Source organism: Enhydra lutris, unplaced genomic scaffold (genome assembly GCF_002288905.1).
Source record: "Enhydra lutris kenyoni isolate GAN:26980312 unplaced genomic scaffold, ASM228890v2 scaffoldscaffold118, whole genome shotgun sequence".
Lineage (NCBI taxonomy): Eukaryota > Metazoa > Chordata > Mammalia > Carnivora > Mustelidae > Enhydra > Enhydra lutris.
Genome location: NW_019154202.1, coordinates 658,795 through 676,233, shown reverse-complemented (window position 1 = coordinate 676,233; position 17,439 = coordinate 658,795). Strand labels below are relative to the sequence as shown.

The window sequence follows — 17,439 nt, the reverse complement described above, 5'->3', positions numbered from 1 at the left end:
ATATTAGCTGACTATAGAGTTGAGGGTCCATTTCTGGGCTCTCTATAGTATTCCACTGATACATGTGTCTATTTTTGTGCCAACACCATGTTGTCTTGATGATCACAGCTTTGTGATATAGCTTGAAGTCAGGCATTGTGATGTCCCAAGCTTTGTGTTTTGTTTTGTTTTCCAACAATCCCCTGGCGACTTGGGTCTTTTCTGGTTCCCTACAAATTTTAGGACTTTTTGTGCTCTGTGAAAAATGTCAATGGTATTTTGATAGGGATTGCAATGAATGTGTAGGTTGCTCTAGGAAGCATAGACATTTTCACAATGTTTATACTTTCAAACCATGAGCATGGAATGTTTTTCCATCTCTTTGTGTCTTCAATTTCTTTCATAAGCATTCTGGTTTCTGGAGTACAGAACCTTTACCTCTTTGGTGAGCTTCATTCCTTCATGCAATTGTAAATGGGACTGATTGTTCATGCAATTGTAAATGGGATTGATGCCTTAATGTCTATTTCTTCTGTCTCATTGTTAGTGTATGGAAATGCAACTGATTTCTGTGCATTGATTTTGTATCCTGCCACATTGCTGAATTGCTGTATGAGTTCTAGCATTTCTGGGGTGGAGTCTTTTGTATTTTCCACATAAAGCAACATGTCATTTTTGAAGAGAGAGAGTTTGAATTCTTCTTTGCCGATCTGAACGCCTTTTCTTTCTTTTTGTTGTCTGATTCCTGAGGCTAGTACTTCTAGTAATATGTTGAACACAAGGGTGAGAATAAGCATCTCTGTCGTGTTCCTGACCTTAAGGGAAAAGCTCTCAGTTCTTCCCCTTGAGAATGTTATTCACTATGGGCTTTTCATAGATGGATTTTATGGAATTGAGATATGTCCCCTCTACCCCTACACTCTGAAGTTTTGATCAAGAAAGAACGCTGTACTTTGTAAATGCTTTTTCTGCATCTATTGAGAGGATCATATGATCCTTGTCTTTTTTTTTATTAATGTGATGTATTATGTTGGTTGATTTCCAAATTTTAAACCATCCTTGCAACCTAGTAATAAATCCCACGTGGTTGTAGTGGATAATCCTTTTAATGTACTGTTGGAACCTATTGGCTGGTATCTTGGTGGGTATTATGACATCTATGTTCATCAGGGATATTAGTCTGTAATTCTCTTTTTTGATTGGGTCTTTGTATGGCATTAGGATCAAGGTAATACTGGCCTCATAGAACGAGTTTGGAAGTTTTCCTTCCAATTCTTTTTTTCCTTCTTCTTCTTCTTTTTTTTAATAGCTTCAGTAGAATAGGTAATATTTCCTTATAAATGTTTGGTAGACTTCCCCTGGGAAGCTGTCTGCCCTAGACTCTAGTTTTTTGGGAGGTTTTGGATTACTGATTCAAATTGTTTTCTGGTTATTTATTGATTCAGATTTTCTACCTCTCCCTGTTTCAATATTGCTATTTTATAAGTTTCCAGGAATGCATCCATTTCTCCGAGATTGAATAATTTGTTGGCATGTAGTTGCTCATAGTATGTTCTAACAATTGCTTGTATTCCCTTGTATTGGTCATGATCTCTCTCCTTTCATTTATGATTTTATTAATTTGGGTCCTTTCTCTCTTCTCTTTTGGATATGTCTGACCAGAGGTTTATTGATCTTAGTAATTCTTTCAAAGAACTAGCTTCCAGTTTTGTTGATCTGTTCTATGTTCTTACAGTCTCTATTTCACTGATTCCTGTTCTAATCTCTATTATTTCTCTTTTCCTGCTTGTTTTGGCTTTTTGTTTTTTTTGTTTTTTTTGCTGTTGTTTCTCCAGCTCCCTTAGGTGTAATGTCAGTTTGTGTATTTGTGATTTTTCTAATTTTATGAAAGAGGCTTGGATTGCTATGTGCTTTCTTCTTAGGACCAACTTTGCTGTATACTATAGGTTTGGGGCCATTGTGCTTTCATTTTCATTAGTTTGAATGAAGTTTTAATTTCTTCTTTGATTTCTGGTTGACCCATTCATTCTTTAGCAGGATGCATTTTTAACCTCCAAGTGTTTGAGTGTCTTCCAAATTTCCTCTTCTGATTGAGTTCCAGTTTCAAATCACTGAGGTCTGAAAATATGCAGGAAATAATCTCAATCTTTTGTTATTGGTTGACAACTGATTTTTGGCCTGGTATATGGTCTATTCTGGAGAAAGTTCCATGTGTACTTCAGAAGAAGTTTTCTGTTGTTTTAGGATGGAATATTCTGTATACATCTGTGAATTCCATATGGTTGAGGATGTCATTCAAAGCCCTTGTTTCCTTGTTGATCTTCTACCTAGATGATCTGTCCATTGCTGTGAGAGGAGTGTTGAAGTCTCCTACTACTAATGTATTATTATCCAAATGTTTCTTTATTTTGGTTAATTGGTTTATATAATTGGCTGCTCCCAAGTTGGGGGCATAGATATTTATTTGTTAGAGCTTCTTGTTGGATAGGCCCTTTAAATATGATCCAGTATTCCCTCTTCATCTCTTAGTACAATCTTTGGTTTAAAACTTAATTTGTCTGATATGAGGATTGGTTCCTTAGCTTTCTTTTGAGGTCCATTAGTGTGGTAAATTGTTCTCCACCCCATCACTTTTAGTCTGGAGGTGTCTTCAGGTCTAAAATGAGTCTCCTGTAAACAGCATATAGATTTTTTTAAATCCATTCTGATATCTTCTGTCTTTTGGTTGATGCATTCAGCCCAATTGTATTCAGAGTAACTATTGAAAGATGTGAGTGTAGTGCCATTGTATCTCCTGTAAAGTCCCTTTTTCTGTAGATTGCCTCTGTTATTTTCTGGTCTATGTTTTTCTTGGGTTTTCTCTTCACTTACATAATCTCCCTTAAAATTTCTTGTAGGACTGCCTTGGTGGTCACATACTCTTTCAGTTTATTTCTGTCCTAGAAGCTCCTTGTATCACCTTCCATTCTGAAAGATAGCCTTGCTGGACAAAATATTTTTGGCTGCATGTTCTTCTCATTTACTATCCTGAACATATCTTGCCAGCCTTTTCTGTCTTGCCAGCTTCTGTGGACAGGTGAGTTTTTAGTCTGAAGTTCCTGCCTCCATACCTAGGGGAGCTCCTATCCCTAACTGCTCTCAGGATAGCTTCTTTGCCTCTAAGACTTGCAAGCTTCGCTATTATATATTGGATTGATCTATTTTTATTGATTTTGGGAGGGGTCTTCTTTGCCTCTTGGATATGGATGCTTGGTTCTCTCCCCATATTAGGGAATTTTTCAGCCAGGATGTGCTCAAATATACCTTCTAGCCCTCTCTTTCTCCACCCCTTTGGAACCCTGATAATATGATACTGGTTCATTTCAAGGGATCCTTATCAAAGCCCTTCTTCATGGGCTATTGGTTGTCTTTCTCTCTTTTCCTCAACTTCCTTCCTTTTCATCAGCCTGTACTCTAGATCACTTAACCTCTCTTCTGCTTCATTGACACTAGCTATTAGAGCATCCAATTTAGACCGCAATTCATTCATTGGAATTTTAATTTTGGCATAATTCAATCTCATTTTCATTCTTAGATATTCTCTATTGTCTCTATTGTTTCAGAAACTGCATCTGAAACTTTTTAAGAAAGAAAAACATATGTATATAAAAAATAAGGTTAAATACAATGAAGGAATAAAATATGACTATAAAAAGGAAATTAAAAAAGGTTTTTAAAAAGGTATTGATAGAATGGTTAAAATAGGAATGAGGAAAAATTCAAAAAAATATTAAAATAAACAAATGTAAAAAGTTTAACTTTGAAAGACTAAAGAATCATGGGGGGAAAAGCCATGATTTTTTTTTTAATTTTTAAAGAATTTATTTATTCATTTGACAGAGAGAGACACAGCAAGAGAGGGAACACAAGCAGGGAGAGTGGGAGAGGGAGAAGCAGAATTCCCATGAAGCAGGGAGCCTGATGTAGGGCTCAATCCCAGGACCCTGGGATCATGATCTGAGCCAAAAGCAGATGCTTAACGACTGAACCACCCAGGCACCCCCAAAGCCATGAATTCTATGTACTGTATTACCCTAGTGCTACTATTTTGCAGTTCTCATTGATCAGTAAACTTGGTCTTGGCTGAATGTTCTTGCTGATCTTCTGGTGGAGCGGCCTCTTGCAGTGATTCTCAAATGTCTTTGCCCAAGGCAGAATAACACCATCCTTGCCAGGGGCCAGGCTATGTAATCTGCTCAGGATTGTTCTTGGTAGCTTTCATTCCCTGAAAGGTTACCATAGAGCCCTGGGGGATGAGAATCAAAATGGTGGCCTCCCAATCTCCAGCCCCAGAGGAACCAAGAGCTAGGGAGCCCCCTCTTCAGTGAGCCCTCAGAGAAAAGCAGTCAATGGCTCCTGTCTCCCTGGTCTCTGGCTGCATTCTGAGCTCACCCAGCCTGTGACTGAGAGTTTCTATCTCTGGCACAAAGCCCTGTTTGGAGTCTCCAAATCTAGTGGATTCCTGCAGCACACTCCTGCACTGTACCTCCTGGTGGAGGAAGGAGGGGGTCTCTGCTCAAAGAGTGGTGGCCCAACTGTGCCTCAGATCACAGTTTATGGCAACCCTAAGCTGAGAGCCCACCCCTTGGCTCAGTCTTTACACCCAGCTTCCCTGCTCCTATACCTGGGACATCTGCCACACTCTGGCACGCCTGGTCTTTCTATGACCCTGAGGGTCCTCACACTACACTAACCCAGTGAGGATTCCACTCCCTGCTTAGCCACTGGAGTGACGATCAAAAGTTCTGATTTTGTGTCCAATGCTCTCTCACTTGCTGGGAGCTGGCTGATGGAGTCTCCCACCCCCATGGTCTATCCTCCCATATATCACCTAAGATTCCCTTCTCGTACATTTTACCTTCCAGAAAGTACTCATTTTCTGTCCATAAAATTGCTGCTGCTCAGGAGGAGAGGGGCAAGATAAAGGAAAAGTAGGAGACCCTGTTTCAACCAGTCGCCTAAAGTGAGCCAAATATCTGCCAGAACACTCTGAACACCCATGAAATCAGCCTGAGATGTAGGATTATACACTTCTGTATCTCCATGGGGACAGAAGACACCAGTGGAGAGGCAAAGTGGAGTAGGAATGCTCAGACTGATATCAGAGGATAAACAGAAGGGGGAGGGAGCCACCAGAAGTGACCTATTTGAAAGTAATACTGCAATACTAAAGTACCCTGTGATTGGGGACAAGCATTAACTTGGAGTCTGGTTTAAAGCACTCCAAATGAACAAAAGATCTTAAGGGGAAACTGGTGGAATCAGGCAGTCACAGGCACGGGTGTAAGCCCATGGACCCAGGATGGCAGCTGCTGGTTACCACCCATACCAGAGAGGGTGAGGTGTAGCCTCTAGTTCCTGGTCCCTGAGCCCCCGTTGTTACGCTTCTGGCACTGCTGCACAGCTGGGCCCGTTCCAGCAGGCACATGAGGCAGTCTGGTGTGGGTGCCAGCCTGTGCTCTCTAGAATCACAGCATTTTGAGTTCTGTGCACACTGCACGACCAGGGTCTGACCGCTCTCCCTGCCCACACCTGCGAGACCTCAGGGTGGGTACTAGCCAGTGGTCTCTAGAACAGGCCAAGTGTCTGGACACTCCCAGACTGCACCTGAAGGAACTCGGTATGGTCTCTGTTCAGGATTCCTTGGCCACATCAGTCTTCTGCGACCTGCACAACCAAGAGGTCTGGACCCCAGACAGCAGTACCAGCAAAAGCAGCCTCCAGAAGTGGAAACCCTGGACCAATATTGCTCACAGTTTTAGTTCGCACAGGGGTGCAGAGAGAAGCACACACTGTGGGCGACACATGGGACAGTGGCTGGGGGTGCACACAGCCTGTGGGAGGTTGCAGTGTTCAGCGGAGTTTCTGGAGGGGGAGTCCGTGTTCTGGACCACCCAGAGGGGGAGCAGACTGAGGCTTCTCTCTGAGGCAGAGGTCTGGGTGCAGTCTGTTTCCACTAAACCTCCCAAAAGCTGCAAAAAGCCACCAAAGATCAAAAACCTCCAGAGAACAAAAGCCTGAAAAACCGGTTTCCACAGAGCCCAGCCCCTTGATAGGGGGCAGGATGACTCAACCCAAGCAAGACTGAATGAAAAACAATGCTTCAGGCCCCTCCCCCAGATAGCAAGGCAAAAGAATGAGAAGACAACTACCACAGTATCCCCGTAAAACTGTTAAACCCCAACATCAAGGGAAAACAAAATATTAAGCTCCCGGTATTGCCCTAAAACCTGTATATTTCATAGATACAACTTTTTTGTTTTAATTCATTCTCACAATTCTTGTTATTTTAATTTTTTAACCTACTTACCATTACAACTAGAGGTTTAAGACAACACACTTATTTCATACATATTCCTGTGTTCTCTCTCCTATTTTCTTTTTTTTTTAAGATTTTATTTATTTATTTGAAACAGAGAGAGAGAGATCACAAGTATGCAGAGAGGCAGGCATAGAGAGAGAGAGAGGAGAAAGCAGGCTCCCCGCTGAGCAGAGAGCCCGATGTGGGCCTCGATCCCAGGACCCTGAGATCATGACCTGAGCTGAAGGCAGAGGCTTAACCCACTGAGCCACCCAGGCGCCCTCTCTCCTATTTTCTTAATATACATATAGGTATAAGCTTCAAGGTAATCCTCTATCCCTAATCAATACTACCCCTATATATAATCCAGTTTTCATCGCCGTTTATCTCTGGAAAGTTGAGTCCTTTAAAAAAGATATCAATATACACCCAGGAAGAATCAAAATAACCTTTCATACCCACATCAAGGATTTATAACCACCTTCCCATCTTTTTCTTCTGTCAGTGTGTCTGTGTATTTGTTTTTGTTCTGGTAGTCTACAAATCTTTTCCTTTGGGTTCTTTTTGGCTGTTTTTTTTTTTTTTTAATTCTACTCATTTACTTTTGTCAGTCTTTTTGTTTGTCCATTTTTGTTTATATACCTTATAAATCTTACTTTTGGGGTTCACTCTGGCTGAGTTTTCTCTTTTCTCTCTCCGTCTCTTTCTCTTTTTAAATTTTTTCTTTCCTTTTGGTGGTTACTTCTGATTGCGTTGAAGCATTTCAGGGTGCACCTTGCCTGGATCGTGGTTGAAATATTCAGCTATACAACCCCTCAACCACCTCTCACCAAAATGACTAGGAGGAGGAACACCCAACAGAGGAAAAATTCAGAGACCGTGCTGTCTCCCTCAGAACTATTGGATATGGATATAAACAGTATGTCAGAAAGGGGATTCAGGGTAACAATTATCCAGGGAATACATAGGTTGGAGAAAACCATTAATGACAACATAGGATCTCTAACAGCAGAAGTGCAAGCCATCTGGGAAGAAGTTAAAAATGCTATAAATGATACCAAATCTAATCTAAATACTCTAACAGCTAGGGTAACTGAGGCAGAAGATAGAATAAGTGGAATAGAGGACAAAATGATAGAGAAAAAGGACCAGGAGGAGGCATAAAAGAAACAGCTTAGAAGCCAGGAAAACAAAATTAGGGAAATAAATGACGTCATGAAACATTCCAACGTCAGAAGTGCAGGGATCATTGAGGGGGGTGGAATAGAGAAGGCTAGAAGATACAGTTGAACAAATTCTGGATGAAAATTTTCCCAATCTGGGAAATGGAACCAGCATTCGAGTCCTACAGAAGAAAGAACACCCCCCACCCAATATTAATGAATCTAGAAAGATCTTTGAAGAACTTGATTGTGAAACTGATGAATCATAACTATAGACAAGAACTCCTGAGGGCAGCTGGGGGAAGAGATTCCTTACATACAGCAGAAGGTCCATCAGAATAACAGAACTCTCCACAGAAATCTGGCAAGCCAGAAAAGCGCCAGCAAGACATATTCAGGGCACTAAATGAGAAGAACATGCAGCCAAGAATACTTTATCCAGCAAGGTTGACATTCCAAATGTATAGACAGATAAAGAGCTTCCAAGACTGGCAAGGTTTAAAAGAGTATATGACCACCAAGCCAGTGCTGCAAGAAATATTAAGGGGGGTTCTATAAAAGAAGAAAGTACCCAGGAGTGACATAAAACAGAAATTTACAGAGACATTTATAGAAATAAGGACTTCACAAGCAACATGATGTCAATAAAAACATATCCTTCAATAATCTCTCTCAATGTGAATGACCTAAATGTTCCCATAAAATGGCACAGGGTTGCATATTGGATAAAACGACATCCATCCATATGCTGTCTACAAGAGACACATTTAGAACCTAAAGGTACATCCAGACTGAAAGTGAAGGGATGGGTAAGGATTTCTCATGCCAATGAACCTCAAAAGGAAGCTGGGGTGTGGATTCTATCAGAAAATTAGATTTTAAACTAAAGACTGTCATCAGAGATACAGAAGGCCACTACATCATTCTTCAAGGGGCTATCCACCAAGAAGATCTAACAATTGTAAATATGTATGCCCCAATATGGGAGCAGTCAACTACATAAGCCAACTGTTAATCAAGATAAAGAGTCATATTGATATGAATACATTAATAGTAGGGGATCTTAACATGCTACTCTCAGTAATAGATCATCCAAGCAGAAAATCAATAAAGAAACAAGAGCACTGAATGACACATTGGATGAGATGGACCTCACAGATATATAGAGAGCATTCTACCCTAAAAAAACAGAATACTCATTCTTCTCAAACACACATGGAACTTTCTCCAGAATAGTCCACACAGTGTGTCACAAATCAGGACTCAACTGATAGCAAAAGATTGAGATTATTCCCTGCATATTCTCAGACCACAATGCTTTGAAACTGAATTCAAGCTTGAGAAAAAATTTGGAAGGAATTCAAACACTTGGAAGGTAAAGACCTCCCTGCTAAAGAATGCTTGGATCAACCAGGAAATCAAAGAAAAAAATTAAACAATTCATGGAAAACAATGAGAATGAAGACACTTTGGACCAAACCTAAGGGATATGGCAAAGGCAGTCCTAAGGGGGAAATATATAGCCCATCAAGCTTCACTAAAAAAAAAAAACAAAAACAAAAAAAAAAACACCCTGAAAAATCCAGAATACATTAGCTTTCTTTACACCTTAAAGAAATGGAAAATCAACAACAAATGAAGCAAAACACACACACAAGAAGGGAAATAATCACAATTAGAGCAGAGATCAAAGAGATAGAAACTAGAGATACAGTAGAACACCTCAATGAAATTAGAAGCTGTTTTTTTTTTTTTGAAAGAATCAATAAGACTGATAAACCACTGGCTAAACTATTCTAAAGGAAAAAAGAGAGGACCCAAATTAATAAAATTATGAATGAAAGGGGAGAGATCACAATTAACACCAAGGAAATAGAAACAATCATTAGAAATCATCAACAGTTATATGCCAATAAGTTAAGCAACCTAGACAAAATGGATGCATTCCTGGGAACCTATAATCTTCCAAAACTGAATCAGGATGAAACTGAGAACCTGAATAGACCAATATCAAGTAATGGGATTGAAGCAGTGATCAAAAAACTCCCAAAAATCAAGAGCCCAGGACCTGATGGATTCCCTGGGGAATTCTACCAAACTTTCCAAAAAGAAATAATACCTATTATCCTGAAGCTGTTTCAAAATATAAAGACAGAAGGAAAACTTCCAGACTCTTTCTATGAAGCCAGAATTACCCTGATCCCCAAACCAGGCAAAGACCCCACCAAAAAGGAGAATTTCAGATCAATATCCCAGATGAATGTGGATGCCAAGATTATCAACAAGATCCTAGTTAATAGGATCCAACAGTACATTAAAAAGATTATCCACCATGACCAGGTAGGATGTATCCATGGGATTCATGGGTATTTCAACATTCACAAATCACTGTGATAGAACGAATCAATAAGAGAAGAGGGAAGAACCACATGGTCCTCTCAACTGCTGCAGTAAAAACATTTGACAAGATACAGCATCCGTTTCTGATTAAAACGCTTCAAGATAGGGATAGAGGGAACATTTCTCAACTTCATAAAACCTATCTATGAAAAACCCACAGTAAATATCATTCTCAATGGGGAAAAGCTGACAGCATTCCCTTAGATATTAGGAACATGGCAAGGATGCCCACTCTCACCTTGTTCAACATAGTATTAGAAGTCCCAGCAACAGTAATCAGACAAACATAAAGAAATAAAAGGTATTCAAATTAGCAAAAGATGTCAAACTCTCTCTCTTCACAGATGACATGATTCTTTATAAGGAAAACCCAAAAGACTCCACCCCCAAAATACTAGAATTCACACAGCAATTCAGTAATGTGGCAGGATACAAAATCAATGCACAGAAATCAGTTGCTTTCTAATACACTAACAATGAAACAGTAGAAAGGAAAATTAGAGGATTGATTCCATTTACTATAGCACTAAGAACTGTAAGATACCTGGGAATAAACCTAACTAAAAAAGGTAAAGGATCTGTAGTCAGGGAACTATAGAACACTCATGAAAGAAATTGAAGAACATAGAAAAAGATGGAAAAGCATTCCATGCTCATGGATTGGAAGAATAAACATTGTTAAAATGTCTATACTGGGGGCGCCTGGGTGGCTCAGTGGGTTGAAGCCTCTGCCTTCGGCTCGGGTCATGATCTCGGGGTCCTGGGATCGGGCCCCGCGTCAGGCTCTCTGCTCTGCGGGGAGCCTGCTTCCCTTCCTCTCTCTCTGCCTGCTTCTCTGCCTACTTGTGATCTCTGTCTGTCAAATAAATAAATAAAATCTTAAAAAAAAAATCTCAAAAAAAAAAGTCTATACTGCCTAAAGCAATCCATACTTTCAATGCCATCCTGATCAAAATTCTATCGGCATTTTTCAAAGAGCTGGAACAAATGATACTAAAATTTGTATGGAACCAGAAGAGGCCCTGTATTGCTAAGGAAATATTGAAAAGGAAAAGAAAACTGGGGGCATGACATTGCCTGATTTCAAGCTTTACTACAAAACTGTGATCACCAAGACAGCATAGTACTGTCAGAAAAAAAAAAAAAAGACATAGACCAGTGGAAGAGAGGAGCGAGCCCACATATGGACCCTCAAATCCATGGTCAAATAATCTTTGACAAGCAGAAAAAAAATATACAGCAGAAAAAAGTCTCTTCAATAAATGGTGCTGGGTAAATTGGACAGCTACGTGTAGAAGAATGAAATTCGATCATTCTCTTACACCATACACAAAGATAATCTCGAAATGAACAAAAGACCTCAACATGAGGCAGGAATCCATCAGAATCCTAGAGGAGAACATATGCAGTAACCTCTTTGACATCGGCTACAGCTATTTCTTTCAAGATATGTCTCCAAAGGCAAAGGAAACAAAAGCAAAAATAAATTTTTGGGACTTCATCAAGATCAAGCTTCTGCACAGCAAAGGAAACAGTCAACAAAACAAAGAGACAACCCATGGAATGGGAGAAGATATTTGCAAATGACAATACAGAAAAAGGGCTGATATCCAGGATCTATAAAGAACTCCTCAAACTCAACACACACAAAACAGATAATCACGTCAAAAATTGGGCAGAAGACATGAATAGACACTTCTCCAATGAAGACATACAAATGGCTAACAGACACAAGAAAAAAGTTCATCATCATTAGCCATCAGGGATATTCAAATCAAAACTACATTGAGATTCCAGCTTACACCAGTTAGAATGGCCAAAATTAACAAGACAGGAAACAACATGTGTTGGAGAGGATGTGGAGAAAAGGGAACCCTATTACACTGTTGTTGGGAATGCAAGTTTGTGCAGCCACTTTGGAAAACAGAGTGGAGATTCCTTAAGAAGTTAAAAATAGAGTGACCCTATGACCCTGCAATTGCACTACTGGGTATTTACCCCAAAGATACAGATGTAGTGAAAAGAATGGCCATCTGTACCCCAATGTTCATAGCAGCAATGACCACAGTCGCTAAACTGTGGAAAAAACCAAGATGCCCTTCAACAGAGGAATGGATATAGAAGATATGGTCCATATATACTATGGAGTATTATGCTTCCATCAGAAAGGATGAATATCCAACTTTTGTATCAACATGGATGGGAATGGAAGAGATTATGGTAAGTGAAATAAGTCAAACAGAAAGTCAATTATTATATGGTTTCACTTACTTGTGGAGCCTAACACATAACTTGGAGGACATGAAGAGATGGAGAGAAGTGAGTTGGAGGAAACTGGAGAGGGAGACGAACCACAGGAGACTGTGGACTCTGAGAAACAAACTGAGGGCTTTGGAGGGAAAGGGGGTGGGGGGTTGGGTGAGCCTGGTGTGGGTATTATGGAGGGCACGTATTGCATGGAGCAGTGGGTGTGGTGCATAAACAATGAATTCTGGAACACTGAAATGAAATAAAAACGAAAAAAGAGAGAACAGCTTCTAGTTTCATTCATGTGCTCTACTATTTTTGTACTTTCTATTTCATTGATCTCTGCTCTAATCTTTATTATTTGGCTTCTCCTGCTTGGTTTAGGTTTTATTTGCTGTTTTTTCTCCAGTTCATTTAGGTATAAGGTAAGCTTGTGCATTTGGTATTTTTACTTTTTTTGAGAGAGACTTGGGTGGGTATGTATTTCCCCCTTAGGCCCACCTTTGCAGTATCCCATAGGTTTTGGACCAATCGATCTCTTATCATTCTCACTGGTTTCCATGAATTGTTTAATTTCTTGTTGGATTTCTTAGTTGACCCAAACATTCTTGAGTAAGATGTTCTTTAGCTTCCAAGTGTTTGAATACTTCCAAATTTTTTCTTGTGATTGAGTTCCAGTTTCAAAGTATTGTGGTTTGAAAATATGCAGGGAATAATCTCAATCTTTTGGTATCAGTTGAGACCTGATTTGTGACTCAGTGTGTGGTCTATTCTGGACAAAGTTCCATGTGTGTTCAGGATGAATGAGTACTGCATTGTTTTAGGGTGGAATGTTCTATATATCTCTGAAGTCCATTTGGTCCAGTATGTCATTCAAAGCTCTTATTTCTTTGTTCATTTTCTGCTTAGATGATCTGTCTTTTACTGAGAATGGAGTGTTGAGGTCCCCTACTATTAAAGTATTACTATCAATATGAGTTTTTATTTTGGCTAACAGTTGGCTTATATAGTTGGCTGCTCCCATGTTGGGGGCATAAATATTTACATTGTTAGATCTTCTTGTTGGATAGACCCTTTAAGTATGATACTGTCCCTCTGTATCTCTTACTACAGTCTTTAGCTTAAAATCTAATTTATCTGATGAGATTCGTTACCCAGTTTTGAGTTCCATTGGCATGAAAAATTGCTCTCCATCCCCTCACTTTCAGTCTGGATGTAACTTTAGGTTTAAAATGAGTATCTTGTAAATAGCATATGGATGGGTTACATCTTTATCCAATCTGCAACCGTGTGCTGTTTCTTGGGAGCATTTAGGCTGTTCACATTGAGAGTTATAATTAAAAGATATGATTTTAGTGCCATCATGTTGCCTGTGAAGTCCCAGTTTTTACAGATTGTCTCTGTACATGTCTGGTCTATATTACTCTGAGGGCCTTTCTTCTTTTATAGACCCCTTTAATATTTCTTGCAGGTTTGGCTTGTTTGTCACATATTCTTTCAATTTCTGCCAGTCCTTTAAACTCCTTGTCTCTCCATCCATTCTGAATGACAGCCTTGGTAGATAAAGTATCCTTGGCTGCATGTTCTTATCATTTAGTACCCTGAATACATCTTGCCAGCCCATTCTGGCTAGCCAGGTCTCTGTGGACAGGTCTGATGTTATTCTGATGTTCATCCTTCCATAGGTAAGAAATCTCTTACCCCTAGCTGCTTTCAGGACTGCTGCCTTGGTTCTAAGATTTGGGAGTTGTACTATTATATGTCAGGGTGCTGGTCTGTTCTCATTGATCTTGGGATCTGTTCTCACTGATCTCTGCCTCCTGGACATGAATGCTTGTTTCCTTTCCCAGATTAGGGAAGTTCTCAACTACGATTTGCTCTAATATATCTTCTGCTCTCTCCCTCTACCCCATCAGGGAACCCAATAATTCTGGCTTTAGAATGTTTCATGGTGTCATTAATATATCTGAGTCTGATCTCTTGTGCTTTAAACCTTTTTTACAGGCCTTCTTGGTTTCCTTCTTTTCTATGATCGTATGTTCTAGCTCACTAATTCATTCTTCTATCTCCTTTAGCCTCGTTGTCAGGGTATTCAGTTTAGAGTCCATCTCATTCATACCATTTTTAAGTTTGGCCAGATCAGATCTCATTTATGTCCTCAGAGATTCTATACAGTCGCTAATATTTTTCTCAAGCCTAGATATCGACTTCATAATTGGTACCCTGAAATCTATCTCTGATATCTTGCTTATATCCATACCCGTTAAGTCTGTGGTAGAGACCACAGTCTCTGATTCTTTTCTTTGTTGGGGGTTCCTCCTCTTAGTCATTCATTCTATTGAGGGGTGGTTGAGGGAAGGTAGAGTCCAAAGTATTAACCATGACCAAAGCACGGCACACCATTTTATAAGGACCTTAGGGTTGCCATCCTCTTGTTCTTCCAGCTTGTCTTCTGGGGGAGGGGACTGCCACCATGTTACTCATGCAACCCTGCTTGGGCAGAGTTGGCCTGCCTCCTCTCAGAGCAGGGTGGGCTCAGTGGAAACCAGTTTTTTGACCTTTTGTTCTCTGGCAGCTTCCCATGTCTCTTCCATCTCTCCCAAGAGTCAGAGGTGAAATGACTACACCCAAACCTCTGACCCGGAGCAGAGAAATCACAGTCCTCTCTTCACTGAGCCTTCCAGGACACACAGTCTCCATTTCTGTCTATGCTGCTAAAAACCACAGCCTCCCTCGTGGTGCACCCCACAGGAATTCTCCCAGAGGTCAATCCCAGGGCAGGGCACGTCTCTGGCCTTTGTGCTTGTAAAACTTTGAGTTGCCCCTAGTTCACATGCACGCACCCACCCACAGCTCCTGGATCCTCTCTGGGGCTGTACTAAAGTCCTTTCCCCGCTGCTACCACTCTGCGATTCTGTGCCTGGTCTCCAGAGCTGGATGTTTTTGTCCTCTGGGGTTATATCACCTTCCCACCACCAGCTTATGGTGACTCCCTCCCCCTTCTGATTATCTTCCAACATCTGTCTACTGAATCACGGCTCTGCCCTTCACACCTCATACTGGAGATTTTCTGCTTGTAGAGATCTGGATATATATTCTTACATCTCAGGCTGATTTCATGGGTGTTCAAAATGGTTTGGTAAATATCCAGCTAATTTCAGGGGACCAGCTGAAATAAGGTCCCCTACTCCTCTGCCATCTTCTGTGCTTCTCCTAAAACAGAACTTCTTGAAAAATATTTTAATACTACTTGACTAGCATAATGAAGGCATGTCCCATTAGGTGTAATGAAATATATAAAATTAACCATTTCTGGACTACAGAGAAGGAAGTTTTACATCTCATGAATCCTCTTTTCCCTCAACTTTTTATTCATTCCTTCTCCAGCTGCATCCTGGAAGAGACTTTTCAACACACCTCAGGTGTACATTACTGCCAAAGCTTCCCCAAATGCCACCAGTCAGCCCATACAATCTAGGTTAATTTTCTTTCAAAATTCCTTTCATATAATTTCCCTCCTCAAAAGCCTTTAATGGTTTCCTATTTCTTATCACATTATATCTAAAACTCTTCTACCTAACTTTAAGGCTATAATCTACCTCCATCCTTCCTATCCCACTTTATTCTGTAATATTTCCCAACCAGCAGATCCCCTCCCCATAGGATAACTGTGATATTCATTTGCTCTTTCTTAGGGAAAATTTGAAGAAACAAGGAAAAGAAAAACAGACACTGAAATCCCTAACCGCAAATGTTTATTTATAGTTGAAGTTAAGTAATATTTTTAATGCATGCTGAGAAAACAGTAATATTCCAAACTTACAGATTATTTTCAGATAAGGAAAACAAGATGATGTTGGGAAAGGCTTTGGCATACACAACTATTAGAACCAGTTTATCAGAACACACACTATTAGAATCTTGTTATCAGAACACTTACATATCACATAATTTTATGTCACATCAAGTCCATGAACAGCTCATCTTCTAACTTCTTACTGGCTATTTTAGTAAACAGCATTCAAGGTTAAACATTAAGACTAGAGAGTAAGAAAGAAATACAGAAGTGGTAAGCATCACAGTTCAAAGCCTACATATATGAATACCTTAAGATTAAGAAACAGTATTTCTAAGTTTTTTGAAACAACATTTGGCAATGTTTAGCGCATGAGAAGACACTGCTTTGGTCCATCCACCCTTTCCAGCTTTTCAAAGTGTTTTCTGGCATTGCGGATGTTGATCAGAGTAGCTGCAGAAGCTGAGGGTAAGGATGGAGGAGACAGCCAACAAAATAAGTACAGGCAGCCAAAGCAATGTCTGACTAATAAAAACAAATAGAAAAAAGAGAGCCAAATCTTTCAATGTATGTCACAGAGAACATACAGGAATAGGAAGTCTCAAGTTAACCATGACTTAATTTTTCTGAATAAGTAGATGATTTGTTTATATACTAAATACTACATTTCCAAAATGAAATTTCAAAATCTTTTGGTTTACTTTTAGAATAAAACCCATTATCTTATGTTGTATTTTAATATTAACCTAAAGTAGGAAAAGCAAGTGGATCAGAGATAATTTAAACTTCTGAGAAAATCCTAGAAATACTCAACTAATGAATAATTGAACATTATATCAATAACTAATGATATACCTTGGCTAATTGAACTTAAATTAAAAAAAAAAAGAAATACTGCTAGAGCCTTTATTTCAGTGGTTATGATGGATATGGCTACTATGGCATGGAAGTACCAAATACCTCCCTGTATGCCAACAACACAGATATGGGACTATCGTACTTAAGAATATACAATGACAAAATCGTTCAATATTTAGTAGTTCAGAACTTAGATTGATTAGTCTTTTAAAAAATGTTTACTATATGAAGCATAAATCATACATTTGGATTCTCTTTTCTTTAAAATCCCTTGATTTAATTACTAGATTTTTGAAATACCATGAAGAAAAAACAAAATACCCTAGAGTCTAAATTATTTTTAAGCTACAAAATGTAAGTCTATGAAACAAAAAACTATTTACTACTAATATTGAAATAGCTTTTTCATTGTGGTAAATATACATAACAAAAATTACCATTTTAACCATTTCAAGATATACAGGTCAGTGGCATTAAGTATATTCATACTGCTTTGCAACCATCCCCACTATAAAATTTTTTTTAATCATCTAATAAAGTACTACCTCTAGGTCAATTAGTTTAAAGAATGTGGCTTTAAGGGTGCCTGGGTGGCTCAGTGGGTTAAGCCTCTGCCTTTGGTGCAGGTCATGATCTCAGGGTCCTGGGATCGAGGA

At 39.4% G+C, this 17,439-nt stretch overlaps 1 protein-coding gene across 4 annotated transcripts in view; it reads right to left on the bottom strand.

The window, feature by feature from the left end:
* Positions 1 to 15,867: 15,867 nt before the first annotated feature.
* LOC111139787 (Ras related GTP binding B) overlaps positions 15,868 to 17,439 on the bottom strand; it is a 35,406-nt gene continuing 33,834 nt past the window's right edge. For 3 of the 4 annotated variants that reach the window (XM_022492177.1, XM_022492174.1, XM_022492176.1), the window contains one exon: positions 15,868 to 16,387. In XM_022492177.1, the coding sequence (XP_022347885.1) occupies positions 16,290 to 16,387 (98 nt within the window). In that variant the 3' untranslated portion in view covers positions 15,868 to 16,289. The remainder of the gene's footprint in view (positions 16,388 to 17,439) is intronic. The other variant, XM_022492175.1, reaches the window with a different exon arrangement.